Source organism: Endocarpon pusillum, assembly GCF_000464535.1.
Source record: "Endocarpon pusillum Z07020 unplaced genomic scaffold C713767, whole genome shotgun sequence".
In the NCBI taxonomy this organism is placed as follows: Eukaryota; Fungi; Ascomycota; class Eurotiomycetes; order Verrucariales; family Verrucariaceae; genus Endocarpon; species Endocarpon pusillum.
The window spans coordinates 122,543-138,066 of NW_006913559.1; the positions used below are offsets into that span (position 1 = coordinate 122,543).

The 15,524-nt window shown below is 50.1% G+C and overlaps 4 protein-coding genes across 4 annotated transcripts; all 4 read left to right on the top strand.

The window, feature by feature from the left end:
• Nucleotides 1–799: 799 nt before the first annotated feature.
• EPUS_04320 (uncharacterized protein) lies at nt 800–3,943 on the top strand (the record flags this gene model as incomplete). Its single annotated transcript, XM_007788232.1, has 1 exon — nt 800–3,943. One exon carries the CDS (start codon nt 800–802, stop codon nt 3,941–3,943), a length of 3,144 nt encoding a protein of 1,047 aa, XP_007786422.1.
• Nucleotides 3,944–4,470: 527 nt separating this feature from the next.
• EPUS_04321 (uncharacterized protein) lies at nt 4,471–8,594 on the top strand (the record flags this gene model as incomplete). Its single annotated transcript, XM_007788233.1, has 3 exons — nt 4,471–4,551; nt 4,607–4,795; nt 4,845–8,594. The coding sequence occupies 3 exons, from the start codon at nt 4,471–4,473 to the stop codon at nt 8,592–8,594; spliced, it is 4,020 nt and encodes a 1,339-aa protein (XP_007786423.1).
• Nucleotides 8,595–10,338: 1,744 nt separating this feature from the next.
• Nucleotides 10,339–11,112, top strand: EPUS_04322 (uncharacterized protein; the record flags this gene model as incomplete). The annotated part of the gene is made up of 1 exon (XM_007788234.1): nt 10,339–11,112. The coding sequence occupies one exon, from the start codon at nt 10,339–10,341 to the stop codon at nt 11,110–11,112; it is 774 nt and encodes a 257-aa protein (XP_007786424.1).
• A 2,678-nt stretch (nt 11,113–13,790) lies between these two features.
• On the top strand, nt 13,791–15,482 carry EPUS_04323 (uncharacterized protein; the record flags this gene model as incomplete). Its single annotated transcript, XM_007788235.1, has 1 exon — nt 13,791–15,482. One exon carries the CDS (start codon nt 13,791–13,793, stop codon nt 15,480–15,482), a length of 1,692 nt encoding a protein of 563 aa, XP_007786425.1.
• Between the last annotated feature and the right edge of the window lie 42 nt (nt 15,483–15,524).

The window sequence follows — 15,524 nt, forward strand, 5'->3', positions numbered from 1 at the left end:
GCATAAAGATCCCCAAAAAATGCCTATGATTTCTTTGCAGCTTTCTGTCTAGTACATTAGGTTATCCATTATGCTTGAGAGCAGGCAGCTTACCAAGTAACAGTCCTTCAATTTTGCAAACTCCTTGGCACACATGTCTTGATGGACAGATTGATAGTCAGCAACAATGCATTTGCCGTATGCTGCGGCCTGTCTTGTGTCAATTGTACGATCTCGATGTTGTGTTTAAAGAATTGCCAACCTCCACGGAGCATTTGCCCACAGCTTCTGCAAATTTCTCGATGGGCCGCACTCGACCAGACATTGTGGGCATTGTTGACAGATAAAGACTGATTTAGGTTCCCAGATGGTGAGGATTCTGGAGGTAGTTAGTTAAATGTCCGCCACCAAAAGTTGTAACCAATAATACATAACGAGTGTATCAACTAGGTTATGTTTTAGTAGCCGCTTACAATACCATACACCCTCGTACACGCGACTTCCCATTCTGGACGCGACACACCAATTCCAGTTGTTTATTTCGAAATATAATTCTTGCAAAGCTCAACGCTTACATTGCTACAAAAATATTCTTCTTCTGTCATATGGGATAGCTGTCATTGCAGATTCGATAAATCTGCGATTCTCTGGTCGCGATGATCCAGTTTGCGCCCCGCCTGGATGCCTCGAAAAAGACGCCGTAGTCTGCACGCCGTTCGATGCCTCCATCTCCCTCGGCTTCTGATCATGGAAAAGAGCTTACGAATTTGTCAGACCAGGGTATGTTAAGCAAGACTTAAGTTGATGTGCTAGGACTGAAATGAGAACAGATGTCGAGCTCCTCCACCAGATCGTCTTGCGAGCTCAACAAAGACACGACGTGCAGAAGCGGCCAAAAAGAGCTCTTTTCGAAGCCTATGAGAAGGTCTTTGCGGAGAACGGACTTGACACGAGGCAAGACCGCGCCTGTTTGCGCATTGTGTTGCAGTTGGGCGAACCTCAGATTCCTGGCGATCTGCTCTACGACAAATTTGAATACGTTTTGCGACAGATTGGCGTACAGTTGGCCTTTGGAGACGATGACCTACCGGCTCACAACGACTACGAGGGTACGGCGAGAGCGAAACCGACCGACGAAACAATCGAGAACAGATCCCTTCTACATACTTCTCCCAGACGGCCAACAAGACGTGCTTCCTTCACGTCCATGCACGATATTACGAGCCAACAGATACGACAGCCCAAACCACGTCAACTATCTCGAGCGTCCGAGTCTCGGCTGCAGGATGAACGAGCGCCACTTGCTATACAGCAACAGAATATCGCATCCCTTCAAATGCTTCACGAAGCGCAGCCGAGCAAGCAGCGCCGTTACTCCCACAGCAGCACGAGTCCGAAAAGGCATGGGGTGAAAGATGCCTATAAGAGGGGCCTACATGTCCCAAAAGACCAATTATCTAGAGATGGAAGACCTGAGGCACACCTCGAAGGACAAGTGTTGCAGCGATACAGCCAGGATGAGGTTCCCACCGACAGTGAACTTGAGGGCTCGCCTTCGAAGCTTTACCCCAAGGAGGCGTTCTACCAGCCCTCTATGGATCTGGATCGTCATGCCGAGGTTTTTTTAGATGTGAGACTTCGGAATCTGCAGAGAAACTTACTCCATCGATGGATTCGCTACGCTAGAGAAAGGTCGGAACATATCCGCGCTATAGAGCTGCAAGCAGTGACCAAGGATTTCCTGACTTTGAAGCGTCAGGCCCTTGACTTCTGGCGCGCTGCTCATGAGCAAAAGCGTCAGCGAGACCGGGAGGAGCGCTTTTTTGAGCGGTTGCATAACCGAGCAGGTCAGGCATATGACCTCTACCTGCTCACCAAATCTTTTACACACTGGATACAGATAACGGCTGCTGCTGTGGCAAAAACAAATGCGGCTCGTCGAAAATTCCTTTTCACCAAGTATTTCAACGCATGGTACGAATTCACGGTCACAAACGAACTCAAGGCTGAACGTCACGGCCTCAAAGCACCATTAAACCTAATCAGGAAGCGAGCCGCTCAGTACTACCGTGACCAAATACACGCCTTGGAAGTGTATCATGCGAACCTCACAAAATACGTTTTTTGGCGTTGGTTCCGAGAGTGGTGCGAACGAGCCGCCCCACGATATAGAGAGCAACAACTTCAGCGACGTACATTTAACAAGTGGTTATGGGCCTACAGGGAGAACCGAGCACGGCAATTTGGGGCAGACACAGGATTCGTACGACGTTCCCTCCAAAATGTCTTCCGAACTTGGGCCACTAAGGCAAGAATTGATGTTGCTGGATACCATCAAGCCGACTCTTTCCGCAAGTCACGCCTGCTAGGAACGCCTTTAACGCACTGGCACGCCGAAGCAAGATTGAGACCCGTCGCGAACATGGTACTGCGCATGAGGGATTGGAGGATAGCGCGGTCGCAATTCAGCATTTGGCAGCTTCGAACACGTATGGTCTTTCGCGCAGATGCAGTCAATAGGATGAGGACCTTGCAGAATGCTTACTCAGCTTGGAACGAGCTTCTACGATCTCAGACATTAGCTGCTCGAGTGAATGAGCGAATTGTAGCAGAGGCGCTGTACAAATGGGTGATAGCTCAAAGGTATGCTCTGATGATCAGGATCACCCAACGACGCCAGAAGAGAAATACGCTACAGTTCTTCCACACTGGGACTCGAGAGAAATGGCAAATCCTCCTTCGCCAAGAAGCAAAAGTCGTTGATGCCAGAAAGCAGCACGTGATGGAATTGACTCTTAGCCGTTGGAAGAACCGAATGACGGTGGTTCGAGCATACGCACGGATGGCATTGGATTTCTATGACCCAAAACTAAAGCAGGACACCATCGAAGCTATACGCCTACAGCTCCTAGCGAAACAAAAGTTGGAGACATGGGCTAAAAACGCCCGCTTCTATTTCTTGATGACAAGGTATCTCGCGGTGTTGCGAGCTGCGTCAGCAGAAAGGAAGAAAGCTCGTGAAAGGGCCGCCCATGCCAGAATGAGGAGAAAATGTAAGATGAATCTTGCTAGAGGCGTGCTTTACCTGTGGTCTCACAAATGCAGCGAGAATGCTGGTATGTCCAAGAAAGGTGAAGAGGTCTACAACCGCAAGATGAAGTTCCTACAAAATCGACTTCTTGACGTGTGGCAAAAAACAGCTTTGCAGCGAAAAGCAGAGGATATCGAAACGTCGACTCGTTACGAACGTCGACTTCTGGATCGTTCTCTGGGAATGCTGGTTGACACCTCGAGACATCTGTACAGCTTGCAAAGTCGTGCCGACCAGTTCTATCATCTCAAAATGTCTGAAATGTGTTCAGCCCAGCTCAGAAGGTTCAGCATGAGGGCATTCGAGATGAGGCGTCGAGAACAAGATGCAGATGCCATGCATGACCGGCATTGGAACAAGCATCTTCGAAACATACTGCGCCACTGGGTCAGTAGAACGCAAAGTTCGGTCTACCAAGGCATGATCAGCGATGCGCCTACTGAAAGGCGTCAAGAAAAGGAGCCTACAGACGCTGGCTACGCGACCGCCAGCAATGAAGACCAGCCACAAAGTGCAAACGAGAATGATCTTGGTGCTACACGAAAGGCGGAGGAATGGACGGCATTTGAAGCGGATCTACTCGAAGGCAGCGACTGGGTCCCATCCTTTGATAATGAGCCATTAGCCACCTCGACACCAATGCCAGCGCCAGGATACCTGAATACGCCTTCAAAGCGGGCTGCAAGGGCAAAAGCTCTGGCGAATCTTTCCACGACACCTGTGACGCCCTTCAGACCGCCGTTTGCGGCAAGATTAAGGGCTGGAAATGGAAACTCCCCTGGTCAGGGGCGGGCCACAACAGCCAGAAGAGGTGGACTGGAATTCAAAAGCGCTCGTGGATCGAATGTGCAGAATGCAGAGGAAGATGATTGAATGAAGTTTCTGATGAAGTAATGACTGATGGAGATGTTTGGAATTTTGTTCTGGTCAAAGTGATGCCCTATCGTCGTGGCTGCTTGGGTTAAGCGTTCATGGTATTGGATAACAAATCCATGGGTAGTCTCTGTCAGCCTAGTCTTCAGAGCTGGCATGATCTGCGGATATCTTGCACTTTCTGTGATGTACGTACCTTGCTAGTCCTTCATGGATCTTGAACAGTATGTAATGATAAGATTGCGTGAGGACTGACGGTTCCGGAGATCGCTCCGGTCCTCTGGTCCTCTGGTCCTCCATAAGGCTCGTTTCCAGGATCCCTTGACTCGCAGCTCTGTGCTAGATCTGCAGACCACCACGAACCGCATGTGATGAGCAATACATCATCATCTCACCACCATCCTGAATACTCATCAGAGACTATTCTGACACCGAATCATTCTATACACCGCAATTTCCTTCATTCAAGTCAAGCGTGGATTGAATAATGAAGTCTTTGCACTTGCACCAACCCTAAAGTCGCGCCTATGCGAGCCGTTCTACCTGGGAAACCACCAGCGAAGCCCCAAGCTCTATGCACAGCTCACTGGGATGGTCTTCGAGTCATTGTCAGTATCACAGTCTCTTTTTAGCATTTCCATCCTGACACAGCTTGTCACATAGACATATATCAGCGGCAGGGCTCTTATCATTCTAGGCGATGCGCAGAAGATTCTCCAGACCATTTACATTGACGATGCGGCATCTCTCGAGGCGGTGACAATAGACGAAAGGTCAGGCAAGATTGCTGTCTGTGACAACATCCATATCTTTATCTACAGGCCCGTGGGCAAAGAGGAGGGTGTGCTCAGAGTTTGTCAATTATCTTGGGGGGCTCTCCGCAGGAGCTGACACACACCAGTGGTCCCAGCAATCCGAGTCCCAAGGTGAAGAGCGCCAAATTTCAGCTTTATCATGGGGCTCTCCAGATGAGCTCCTGGTTGGCGGTTCGATTTTGACACTCTGGCATTTCCCTGATCGCGAAAAACCATTCTCGCCGTGGACCCAGAAATTGGCCAATCCAATCCAGCATGTGCAATTCTCTCCAGATGCTAGCCTTATTGCATCTATCGGATATCATGATAGGCTAGTGAAGATATGGAGGAGACGAGCATTTGGGTCGGACGATACGCGATTTGACGTATCATACCTACGGCATCCCAGCACCGTTACTGACATACATTGGCGCAAACCCTGGCACGTCGAGCAGAACGTTGAAGACCTACTATATACCTTTTGTTCGGACAACAAGATCCGAGTATGGACCGCCACGGACAACCATGCGCTGTCCGTGCTCCAGCAATGGGGAGAAATAGATATGAATATATCGATTCAGCCACGTCAAGGTTCGTTGATGGCCCTTACTGACAGACGCTATGCCTTCGTGATCGACAGTCGGGACTTTTCTGCGGCTGCTGAACGTGCTGTGCAGAGTTCTCACGCTGAAACTCACGAAAACCATGCTCTCGAGCACTTGATTGAGATCGCTAATCGAAGTCCAGAGATCTGTGTCGTGCTCGATGGGCACGGTCGGATGTCAGCTTGGGGCCTAGAAAATGCTGGTAGCAAGAATCACCGACCAGCTAATGTGTTCAACATCGCTCATGTGGAGGGCTTGAATATCTCCTTCGGGCAACAGAGCAACTCTGACGAAGACTATGCACGATTTTATACATTTGCTGGGACCACATCAGATACATCTTTGACTGTCCTGGTACACTACTATGACGGGAGAATCAACTGGTTCGATACGCAGGTTACGGAGCTCTTTGATCCTTCTCAGCGACAATACCGGGTCCGTTTCAAAGCGACCTGGTCTGGACATGATGGACCGGTGAAAAAGATTATCCGTAGTCTCAGTGGTACCACCATCATGTCCCGCACGGATGAGAATCACGCAGTTGTGTGGAAGCAGACAATTTCAAAACTTGGCCCTCGGCTGATCCGCCAGAGCTCTTTACTATCAGATGAGCACATCCACCGAAGCTGTGTGCTCGACAATGGAAAGTTGCTAGTCAACCTCCATCATGATGCGATATCATTATGGGACACACAAAGCTATTCCGCGAAGAGGCTCATGATGTGTCACTTCTCTGTCTCCAGCAAGCCTTTGTGTGTCTTGCAGATACCCACACCGGCTGGCACATCGTCAGGCATATACGTTGCTACGATTTGCGCTGACATGAAGGGCATAGTCTGGAAGCTGGTCCCACAAGTCAAAGGCGTGCCAGGCGCCGACCGAGCCAATGGAGATAGCTCTGTTATGGAGGAATTCTGCGACTTTGCCGTCGACCTTCCCGAGCCTCTATCCTACGTCTTGCCAGTGGACCCCGCAGGCTCTCTCGCTACCGCTTCGGATTTCCTGGACATATTTGCCACCGACATCGCCCTAGCGTATTCTGTTTCAGGAACGCTGAGAATGATGACTGCTCGCATTGATGAGAGAGGTCGACGCATTGACTGGCTCATGACTTCAACAGTAGAGACTGGGATTCCTCATATTTCGCTTGCCAGTGGTAGCTCGATCAGAAAAGCTGCCGTCATTGACCAATCACGTACCAGGTTAACGATCTGGGACACCACCGGTTCGCAATTGGAATACGACCAACGCTTTTCGGAGACGGATGTTATTCAAGATCTCGATTGGACTTCGACCCCTGATAACCAATCAGTATTGGCTGTTGGCTTTCCTCATCGAGTGATTCTCCTGTCCCAGCTTCGGTATGACTATCTTGATGCCAAACCTGCATGGGCAGCAATACATGAAGTCCTTATCCGCGGCCTTACGCCACATCCCATTGGCGATTCTTGCTGGCTTGGAGGTGGTAATCTGGCTGTTGGTGCAGGCAACCAGATACTTCTTTTTGATCGGGACGTCGAAATCAGTGATCAATTTGTCTCCGAATTCAGACTTCCTCGGAGGCAGTCGGCTACCCTAGACTTGTTTCAGGTTGTTCGACGACTGAACGGGCCACTACCTGTGTTTCATCCCCAGTTTCTTGGTCAATGTATTCTTGGTGGGAAAACTGCTCTCGTGCACAAAATAATGACCACCTTGTTGCACAAGCTGAAATTCGAGCGGGACGAGATCGATAGCTTCCTGGATTTGCCACTGCAGATCCTTTCGGAGGAAGACCAATTCATGGCTGGCGGTGCTTCCAAGGAGATGCATTCCTCCTTTGCTGACTTCTCGATTGAGGAAGACCCCCAAGTTGTTGACGAGAATGTTGCTGCATCTTTAACAGAGAATCTAGTCAAAGTCACTCTGCCGCAGATTTCCCACCATGAACAATTTTACTTGGCCGATATTGTCGAATGTGTTGCAGCTGTGGAGAAACATCGAAGATCGATGGACGAGAATGCTGCTAGATTCCTCTTGTTCTTCCGCCAACATATGCTGCGAAGAGGTCGTTCGCCGGATGCCTTACTCGGCGTCTCCTGGCGCGAGATCACATGGGCCTTTTATAGCGGTAGTCAGGATATCTTGATTGATCTCGTTTCTCGTTCCTTCCACGGAAAGATGCTGTGGGAGCATGCCCGAGAAAGTGGTATGTTCATGTGGATCACGGACAGCACTGCTCTAAGGGCTCAGTTGGAGGTCATCGCACGAAACGAATACACTAAGACATACGAGAAATCACCCGTAAACTGCAGTCTGTACTATCTAGCATTAGGCAAGAAGGCAGTATTACAAGGCTTGTGGAGAATGGCGTCGTGGAATCGTGAGCAGGCCTCTACCGTGAGGTTATTGGCCAACAACTTCAATGAACCTCGATGGAAGACGGCCGCATTAAAGAATGCGTACGCTCTGCTTGGAAAGCATCGCTTCGAATACGCAGCTGCATTCTTCTTGCTTGCTGGTGCTCTGCAGGACGCGGTCAATGTCTGTGTGCATCAGTTGGACGACATACAGCTTGCTGTGACCATCGCCCGCGTCTATGAAGGTGAAGATGGCCCTGTTCTGCAAGAGTTGATTGAGGACAGAATTTTACCGCATGCAGCTGAGAGCGGCAATAGATGGATGGCCACGTGGGCTTTCTGGATGTTGAAGAAACGCGACAGAGCTGTGAGGGCACTTATCTCGCCAATACATAGTTTACTCGACGGTTCGCCGTCATCGCCAGACTCACCTGATCACAACATACCACTTCGGGCCAAAAGCTACCTGTCCAATGACCCAGCCCTGGTTGTACTTTACCGACAGCTTCGAGAAAAGACTGTTTTAACCTTGAGGGGAGCGACAATGATACGACCTCGCGAGGAGTGGGACTTCATCCTCCGCAATGCTCGTCTGTACTCACGCATGGGTTGTGATCTGCTGGCCCTGGACCTGGTGCGCAACTGGGAATTTCTACGGGCCGCACCTACGCCAGTGAAGAGACTAAGCATGGCTTCATCTAGGACCAATGATCCTCGGCAGCTCTTGCGACGCAGGAGTAGTCTGGTGGTTGATGATCTGCCTCAATTGACCAGTCCGCGATCGACTGTTCCACCCAGTCCAGAAATCAAAGAAGACACGTTCGGCAAGGCTACAACTGGGGCGAAGAAGCCGCCTCCCACTGTGTTCGAAGAGCCGGACGCGAGTTCCTTGCTAGACAATTTTGGCTTCTAATAACGTGTCTTGGTTGATGGGTCTGAGCTAGTAATTAAGGGTGGATTGGTGGTTGCTTTGCTTGTTCCGCATTATACCTTCTCTGCATACCATTGGCGTTCGTGTCTTGCGTGATCTCAAAGGGACTCCGCGACTTCGCTTGTCAATTTTGGTGTGGCAAGTGTGTTGATTGTCCTTGACTTCCGAATACTACACCGTGTTCATTTCCATTTTCAGCTGCCTTCCTGTTATAGAGAAGCTCGGCAAGCGAATTTCTCGAAGCGTAACTTACTAGTTACTGAGTTTAGCGACCACCCATCCCTATTTAGCAATCAGCAGATCTGTTCTGATGCCAAACAATCGCCTGAAAGGCCTTGACAAGAAAGCATACTCGGTGCCGCCAAAAAGTGAGTTCTAGCGCAACGTCAGTTTACCCACATGGTCATAATCTATTTTTGCAACCATGTTGATTGGATACTGGAACTCATTTCTCGGTGGCACCAAGTAAGCGCACTACTCATTCACCACGAGGGTACTACCTAAGATTGCACTTAATTATTTTTCCATGGCAAGCGAAATCACGTTTCCACTTTTCTCGATGTGGTAACCTTGCAGCTGCATGATCTTCCTCAGAGGCCAGATGCTCCATGCTTCTAACCCTGTGGATCTTTTAACGCTGATGTTACACAGCACCAACCAACCCTCCTCGACCTAAACAAGCCTTAACTAACCAAGGCCTGGTCCACTTGTCCCCCGAATTCGGGTCAAAGGTGGCTTTCGTTTCTCTCAAATTTGATCAGGATAGGTTGACTAGGATGCGTCTCCGATCAAATGTTATCCCGAACCAATGGTACCAGCTGGCTAGATTCAGTTTAATGCAACGCCATGTTAGCTGACAGCAGGATAAGGATTCTATGGGTCGAGGCACTTTCACTCCCAGTGAAACCCCCAAATCCAAACCAAAGCCACATTCCCACATCTAATATGGTTCGAACAGCAGTAAGTTAGTGGTTCAAGCTCTTTCCTTGTCTTCCCAAACGGCTCCTTCAGCGACAGTTCCATGCATGATAGCTCAAATACTTGCAACTCACCTACGTGTATCTCCCCTACTTTTTATTGCTTTCTGAACTCTATCGTCAACACTAACCTCCTCTATCGCTTTGTCACTGCGCTGTCTCTACCTCAAGCTCGTCGCTTGATGTTATATCTACTTTCTCTTGATCGCAGGAAACAAGGCACGATTTCTATCGCGCCTGATTGACAGGCTGGACCCATCGATCGAACAAAACAGAACCGATAGCACTTGCATCGTCTCCGCTCACCATACACATCTAAGGCAATGGACATCAGATCACCATTCACTATATCAGAAGAGGATATCACGAGATTAGAGCAAAACGAAGGCTTCAGAATAGTCCGCACCCATCTCTTGAACCAGGAGAACGCCACGTATGCTTGCACGCCTCCGATCACCTACCCCTACACAAAAGCTAACCAACACTCAGCTTCTGCCTCTCTCACACTCCTCTTCCCACTTCCACCAAACACACATTTACTCTCCACCGCGACATAGTCCACTCCCTCCTCCTCCCCCTTCTCCAAATCCGCTCCCGCGCCGCCCTTTCTGCTGCCCGCATAATCTCCCACCAACTCCAAACCCGCCAACCCAGATCCCCAAGCTCCACATCCGCTTCCCCACGATCAATCGTCCGGCGCCTTCTCCTGGCTGCAATGCTTCATTACAGAGGAAAAAGATTGGTGTAGCATGAAGGGCTGTCCGGCCTGCGTGGTCCTCAAAGTCCTACATTCGGAGCCGTTCATTCGGATCGTGGTTGCGAGTTGTCGGCTCAGCAAGTACCTACGGGATATGCTAGAAAGAAATGGCGGTGAGCAACAACAAGACGAGAATAGCTGCGACACAAACAAGAAGGCGATGACGACGGGTGTGGAGGCATCAACAGCAGCAACAGCCGCGCTACCAGACTTCAGCTTCTGGCTGAACGCTGTCCATCGCGCGGTCTCGGAGGATGATTTCTGGGGCCTCCATTTTTGGGAGGATATCGAAGCCCGCGCGGAGGATCTGGAGATGGGTGTCAAGGAGTTGATTAGGCAGTGCTGCGGCCTGTCCTCCTTCTCGACTTCGGCGATTGCTGGGACGCCGCAGCAGCAACAACAGCAGCAGCAGCAGCAGCAGGGGTCGTATTATCAGACACGTAGAGCGGTTTCTTCAACACTTCCGGGTAACAAGGAGAGTGCTGGGATGCCTCATACCATTACCCCAAGTCAGACGCAAAGCCTAAAGCAGCAGCAGCTTCCGGCTTCGGGGCTCATAAAGAGCAACACATGTCTAACGAAGCGTCTGCCCGGGGAAGAACAGGCATGGATGCGCAAGGTGATCGAGGCGTGTTGGGTGATGCTTACCAGGGAGGCGATGATGGGCGGCAAGAGGCGCATGGATCCGAGGGGGAGCGCCGAGGCTGCTGTCGGCATGATGAGGCCCGCTGGTGCTGCGTTAAGATGTAGGAGCTTGACTACGTGATCCACTCTGGAACTGCTAGGATGAGACCTTATGGGACGTGATGGGCTGGGTTAGGTTGGGTTGAGATCGGGAGAGCTATAGTACGTCTCGCACTTTCTTCCTTGCGGTCTTGGGGCATAGACATTGCAATTGTTAGACGAACGACTGGACTTAGACTGGGTTTCCAGAGGTGGGGAGAGGGGGGAGTTCGGGGACTTTTCTTTCTGATTCATGCATGGGTCTCTGCTTCCCTGTGCAATAACTTCTCAGTCCGGTCACCTGATACCATACATATATATGAGTGAGCAGGGTATAGATGGTTCGCTGGGACGACATTGGGTCAGGACGTTTGAACGCATAGAGCTTATATCGAGTAGTTCGAGTTTCACGTCAGTGTACATTGCATGACGGTTGTAATATATCATCTGTTTCTACCTGCCTGACTAGGTACATACCTATGGACTCTGATATATAGTTTAAAGTGACAAGATTACCCCCGCCTCGCATCATGCCACTTCCCCCGTAACACGCCACAGCAACCGCGTGTGTATTCAATCACCTAGGACGGGGTCCAAGAGGCAAGGGATTGGATATCTAGAAAACAGGTAAATGGTTGTATGGAACTTCCGGTGCCGGGTGGACGGCAGATATCTCGAAGTAGGGGAATCCGGGCGTCTGCGATGGCTCACCACCTAGCCTTGATGGATATTCAATATTGCCTGTCTGCTGGGTTTCATGAGTTAGAGGAGGAATGTGTAAGTCACTTCTAGAATAGGCCTTTAGAGGTTGGGTAATGGGAGGGAGGGAACCACTGAAGGTGTAGATGAAGTGTATAAGGAGCCAGTTTTCGAGCAACCATTCTGGGTTTGGGCCTCATTCTGCTCTCAGGCATGCGCGGTAACGGCCCGGCTGGTTCGGGAAATAGGCTGGTTTGGGTGATGTGACGAGGACTAGGCAGCGTCGGTGCTCAACAGTGTACTGTTCGTTCCGGGCATGAGGGTAGATACCAGTTGAGCACAATTGACCTTCAGTGTTGTCGATGTGGCTCTTGGTGCAATGACGCTCTAGAGTCTTCCAGGCAGGGGCCAGGTTCGGAAGATGTTGCTTCGCCATATGTGATAGACATGACAGTGACTCGGCTTAGAGTCGGTTTGTGGCACGCACACCCGGACTGAATCATTGCAGTCGCCGTATGTCACAAGTACTGCCCGTTGGCAGATGTATCGCTCGGCGATAAAAAGCGGCTGTCAAGACTCGGTCAAACTAATACTTTCAGCTTGAATAGCCAATAACAACAGCACACTTCCAACCTTCAGCCCATGTCGATTTTCAGCATTACCTCCGCTTTCGGCATATCTCCAGAATTCAGGAGGGTCATAGCTTTAAGCACTCCCCCACCATCCACCATGCCTTCAGCGGAGCAGATCGAAACGAGACCAGTATTAAAGTTCCCTTTATCGGTACAGTCCAGCATGTCACCAACGATGATGCGTTGACATTTACATAGATGTTCGCCCTCGAGCCGTCTTACCTACCTCCACTTTGTATGACCCAACAGACGAGGTCTTTGCCCACCGAATTTTGCTTTTGATACGCCAGTCGTGGAATGTATTCCATTCATTACCAGAGAATGTGCTCATTCGGATCATTGAACAACTCGATTTTCCAGCACGAGCCTGCCTTGCACTCACTTGCAAAGACATTGCTCGAATCACTACTGAACATGGGTTGCTACATACCTCTATGCCAGCGGACGAGGTGACCTATATGATGGATGAATTTTTCATTCTTTGTGACGTCGGTCTTGAAGATCTGAAGTTCTGTACGGAGTGTGGGCTGTACAGGTCTCGGAAAGAAGAATTCTGGCGACACCGGGCACGGACAGACTCTAACAAGATTGGAGGCCGGACCGGATGAAGATGGCGAAAGGCTCTGTCGCGGTGGAATAATGACATCTTGACCCGTTGTTGGCTGAGTAGGGACCCTGCGCTGGTCAGACATGCCGGTTTCAATAGCCGTGTTTGTCCTGAGTGTGTGCTCAATCAGCATAACGCTGGAATGCTTCCAGGGACCACCTAGGGGTAGCAAAAAGTATTTGGGTGGAGAGTGAGCCTTAGTCTTCACATCATAGGTACTGGGGAACTCTGCTGGTACTCTCTGTGGGTTCTATAAAGTGCATTCTTTGATGAAGGGTAGTTGTTGTGGAGTGCTGATGTATCCTTGGTCGTCTCAAACCTTGCCCAAGACATTTTTCAATGGCATTTTATATTGTTGACATGCTCTATAAATAAAATCATTGGCAATAATCGATACCGCAACAGCCACTGGTAGAAAACCAAGTGTGAACACAATCCGTGAAGGAATCTTTTTGATGCCAAGATAGTGCCAAGCCTGAACATGATGCTCTAACTTAGTGTCCACTTGAGGTTGGGTTCATTCTTTCTGTAACTACCTCGTAGCACCATTGAACTTCTGCCATCTCAATATTCCAAGATGACCAGACGAGATCTCTATCGTGTAGTGCGTCTCTGATTCAATCACTCCGCAGAGCGCTAAGTCGAATGAGACGGTGAAAGGCAGAGCGGTGAAAATAAGGAGACGATCTAAACTCGCGAAAAGCAAGCTGCTAGCTAGTAGCAGTCTGGGCTCAACCTACCATTCACATCGCCTGCAACAGAATGATATCTGATACATTCGACATGTCGCGGAAGGTCAATCGCCCTTCTTCGCAAGACGTTGTAGAGGTCAATCGAACGTATCCAAAAGAGCCGGTGCTCTCTGGTCCTAAGACTCAGATGCTACCAGATCTGTCTGCTTCAACACAGGAGATACTTGCACGGGTTCAGGCGGAAAGTGCGGGTAGCATTACCGACGAGGCACCAATTTTGGCAAACGACCTCATGGAATCTACGAAGTCCACAGAAAAGTCCGTTCCGCCAGGGTCACTTGCCAAAAACGCCGCTCAATTTCAACGGCCGAGAATGGCGTCAGGCATATTCGACAAGTCGAAGCTGAAGTCAGCCTTTGCTTCAGCGCTGATACCAAAGCCTAAGACTGGGCCTTCACAGCCATCGAATGACTCTGCTAACCAGCTATCTGCTGTTGCAGGTATATCAACGGGCAAGAGCAGTACTGTACAATCAGAGAAGCCATCGCGGTCAGCTACGGAGCTCTCGAGGGTTGGTGCTTCGTCGATGAAGTCTGACGAATCCACTATCGAGGTCCTACCGTCTTCAGCCAAGTCAGCACAAGGGGACACGAACACTGCTGGGGTATTGTCCAAGCAAAAGCCCAATGTCGAAAAACCGGAAACCCCTAAACCTAAGATGAGGATGAGTCATACCTATGTTCTTCCTAGTGGAGAGATCGTCAATTCTGGGAAAGGACTGGGTCGAGGGCGTCCAGGTATCAAGCGAGGACCAAGGAAGCGGAAATCCATGTCGAGCCAACCTCCGTCTGAAGCGAAACCGATCTCTCGAAAGCGCAAACGCACCTCTGTGGAATCGGATTTAGAGCAAAGGTCACCCTCCCCTTTACACTCCACATCCGATTCCGGTGATGAGATTACACCTCAGGCCACACAGACTCGCTCAGGACGCCATACACAACGTCCACCTGCATTCGTGCCACCAGAAAGTCCGTCTCATAAGAAGCCCCGTCTCAGCGAACCAGCCAGCTCGAATGCTGGTAAGCTTCCTATCAAGCGAAAAGTATACAAGGGTAAGGAGCAAAGCGCCTTATGCGAGCATTGCCTACGAGGTTATGGACCATTGAAGAATGCCATCGTCTTCTGTGATGGATGTAATCGGTGCTGGCACCAGAGATGCCACAGTCCGATGATACCGAGAAAGTTGGTTCTAGATCCGAACAGCGAATGGTTTTGCACCGAGTGCACTGCTATAAAACAGAAGCCGAATAAAGTTGTGCGAGCTCCGAAGACTGAACGTCCGCCTGCGCGTGTAGAGGAGCCGACTCCTACGCCATTGCCTTCAGCAGAAAGTTCCAAGAAGGACTATTTCAATTCGCTCTCCAAGGAACATTTGGTAGACCTCTTGATGCAGGCATCAACCTTGGCTCCACACCTTCCCTTGTGGCAATTTCCTCCTGCACCGTCTCCACCTCAACCCAGCAATGCCCCCACTCCCAATCCTGCTTCTTCTACGAAAGAAGACGCATATCCAACTCCCAAGAATGAGGTCAGCGATCTCGAAGATGACTACGACGAGTACGAAGACGAAATTGCGAAGCTATACCCAAGGCCAGGGAGTGGTGTCCAGCTGCCGCCGGAAAGTGAAGACTTGCATATGCTGCTAGAGGGGCCGGAAAGCAGAACGTTCAGTCACGCGCTACGGGAGGGTATTGTTGGGACTGGATCTGGAAGAGTGGCCTGACTCAGGACAGGCGCTGCTACCGCAATTCATGGGGCAAGAAAT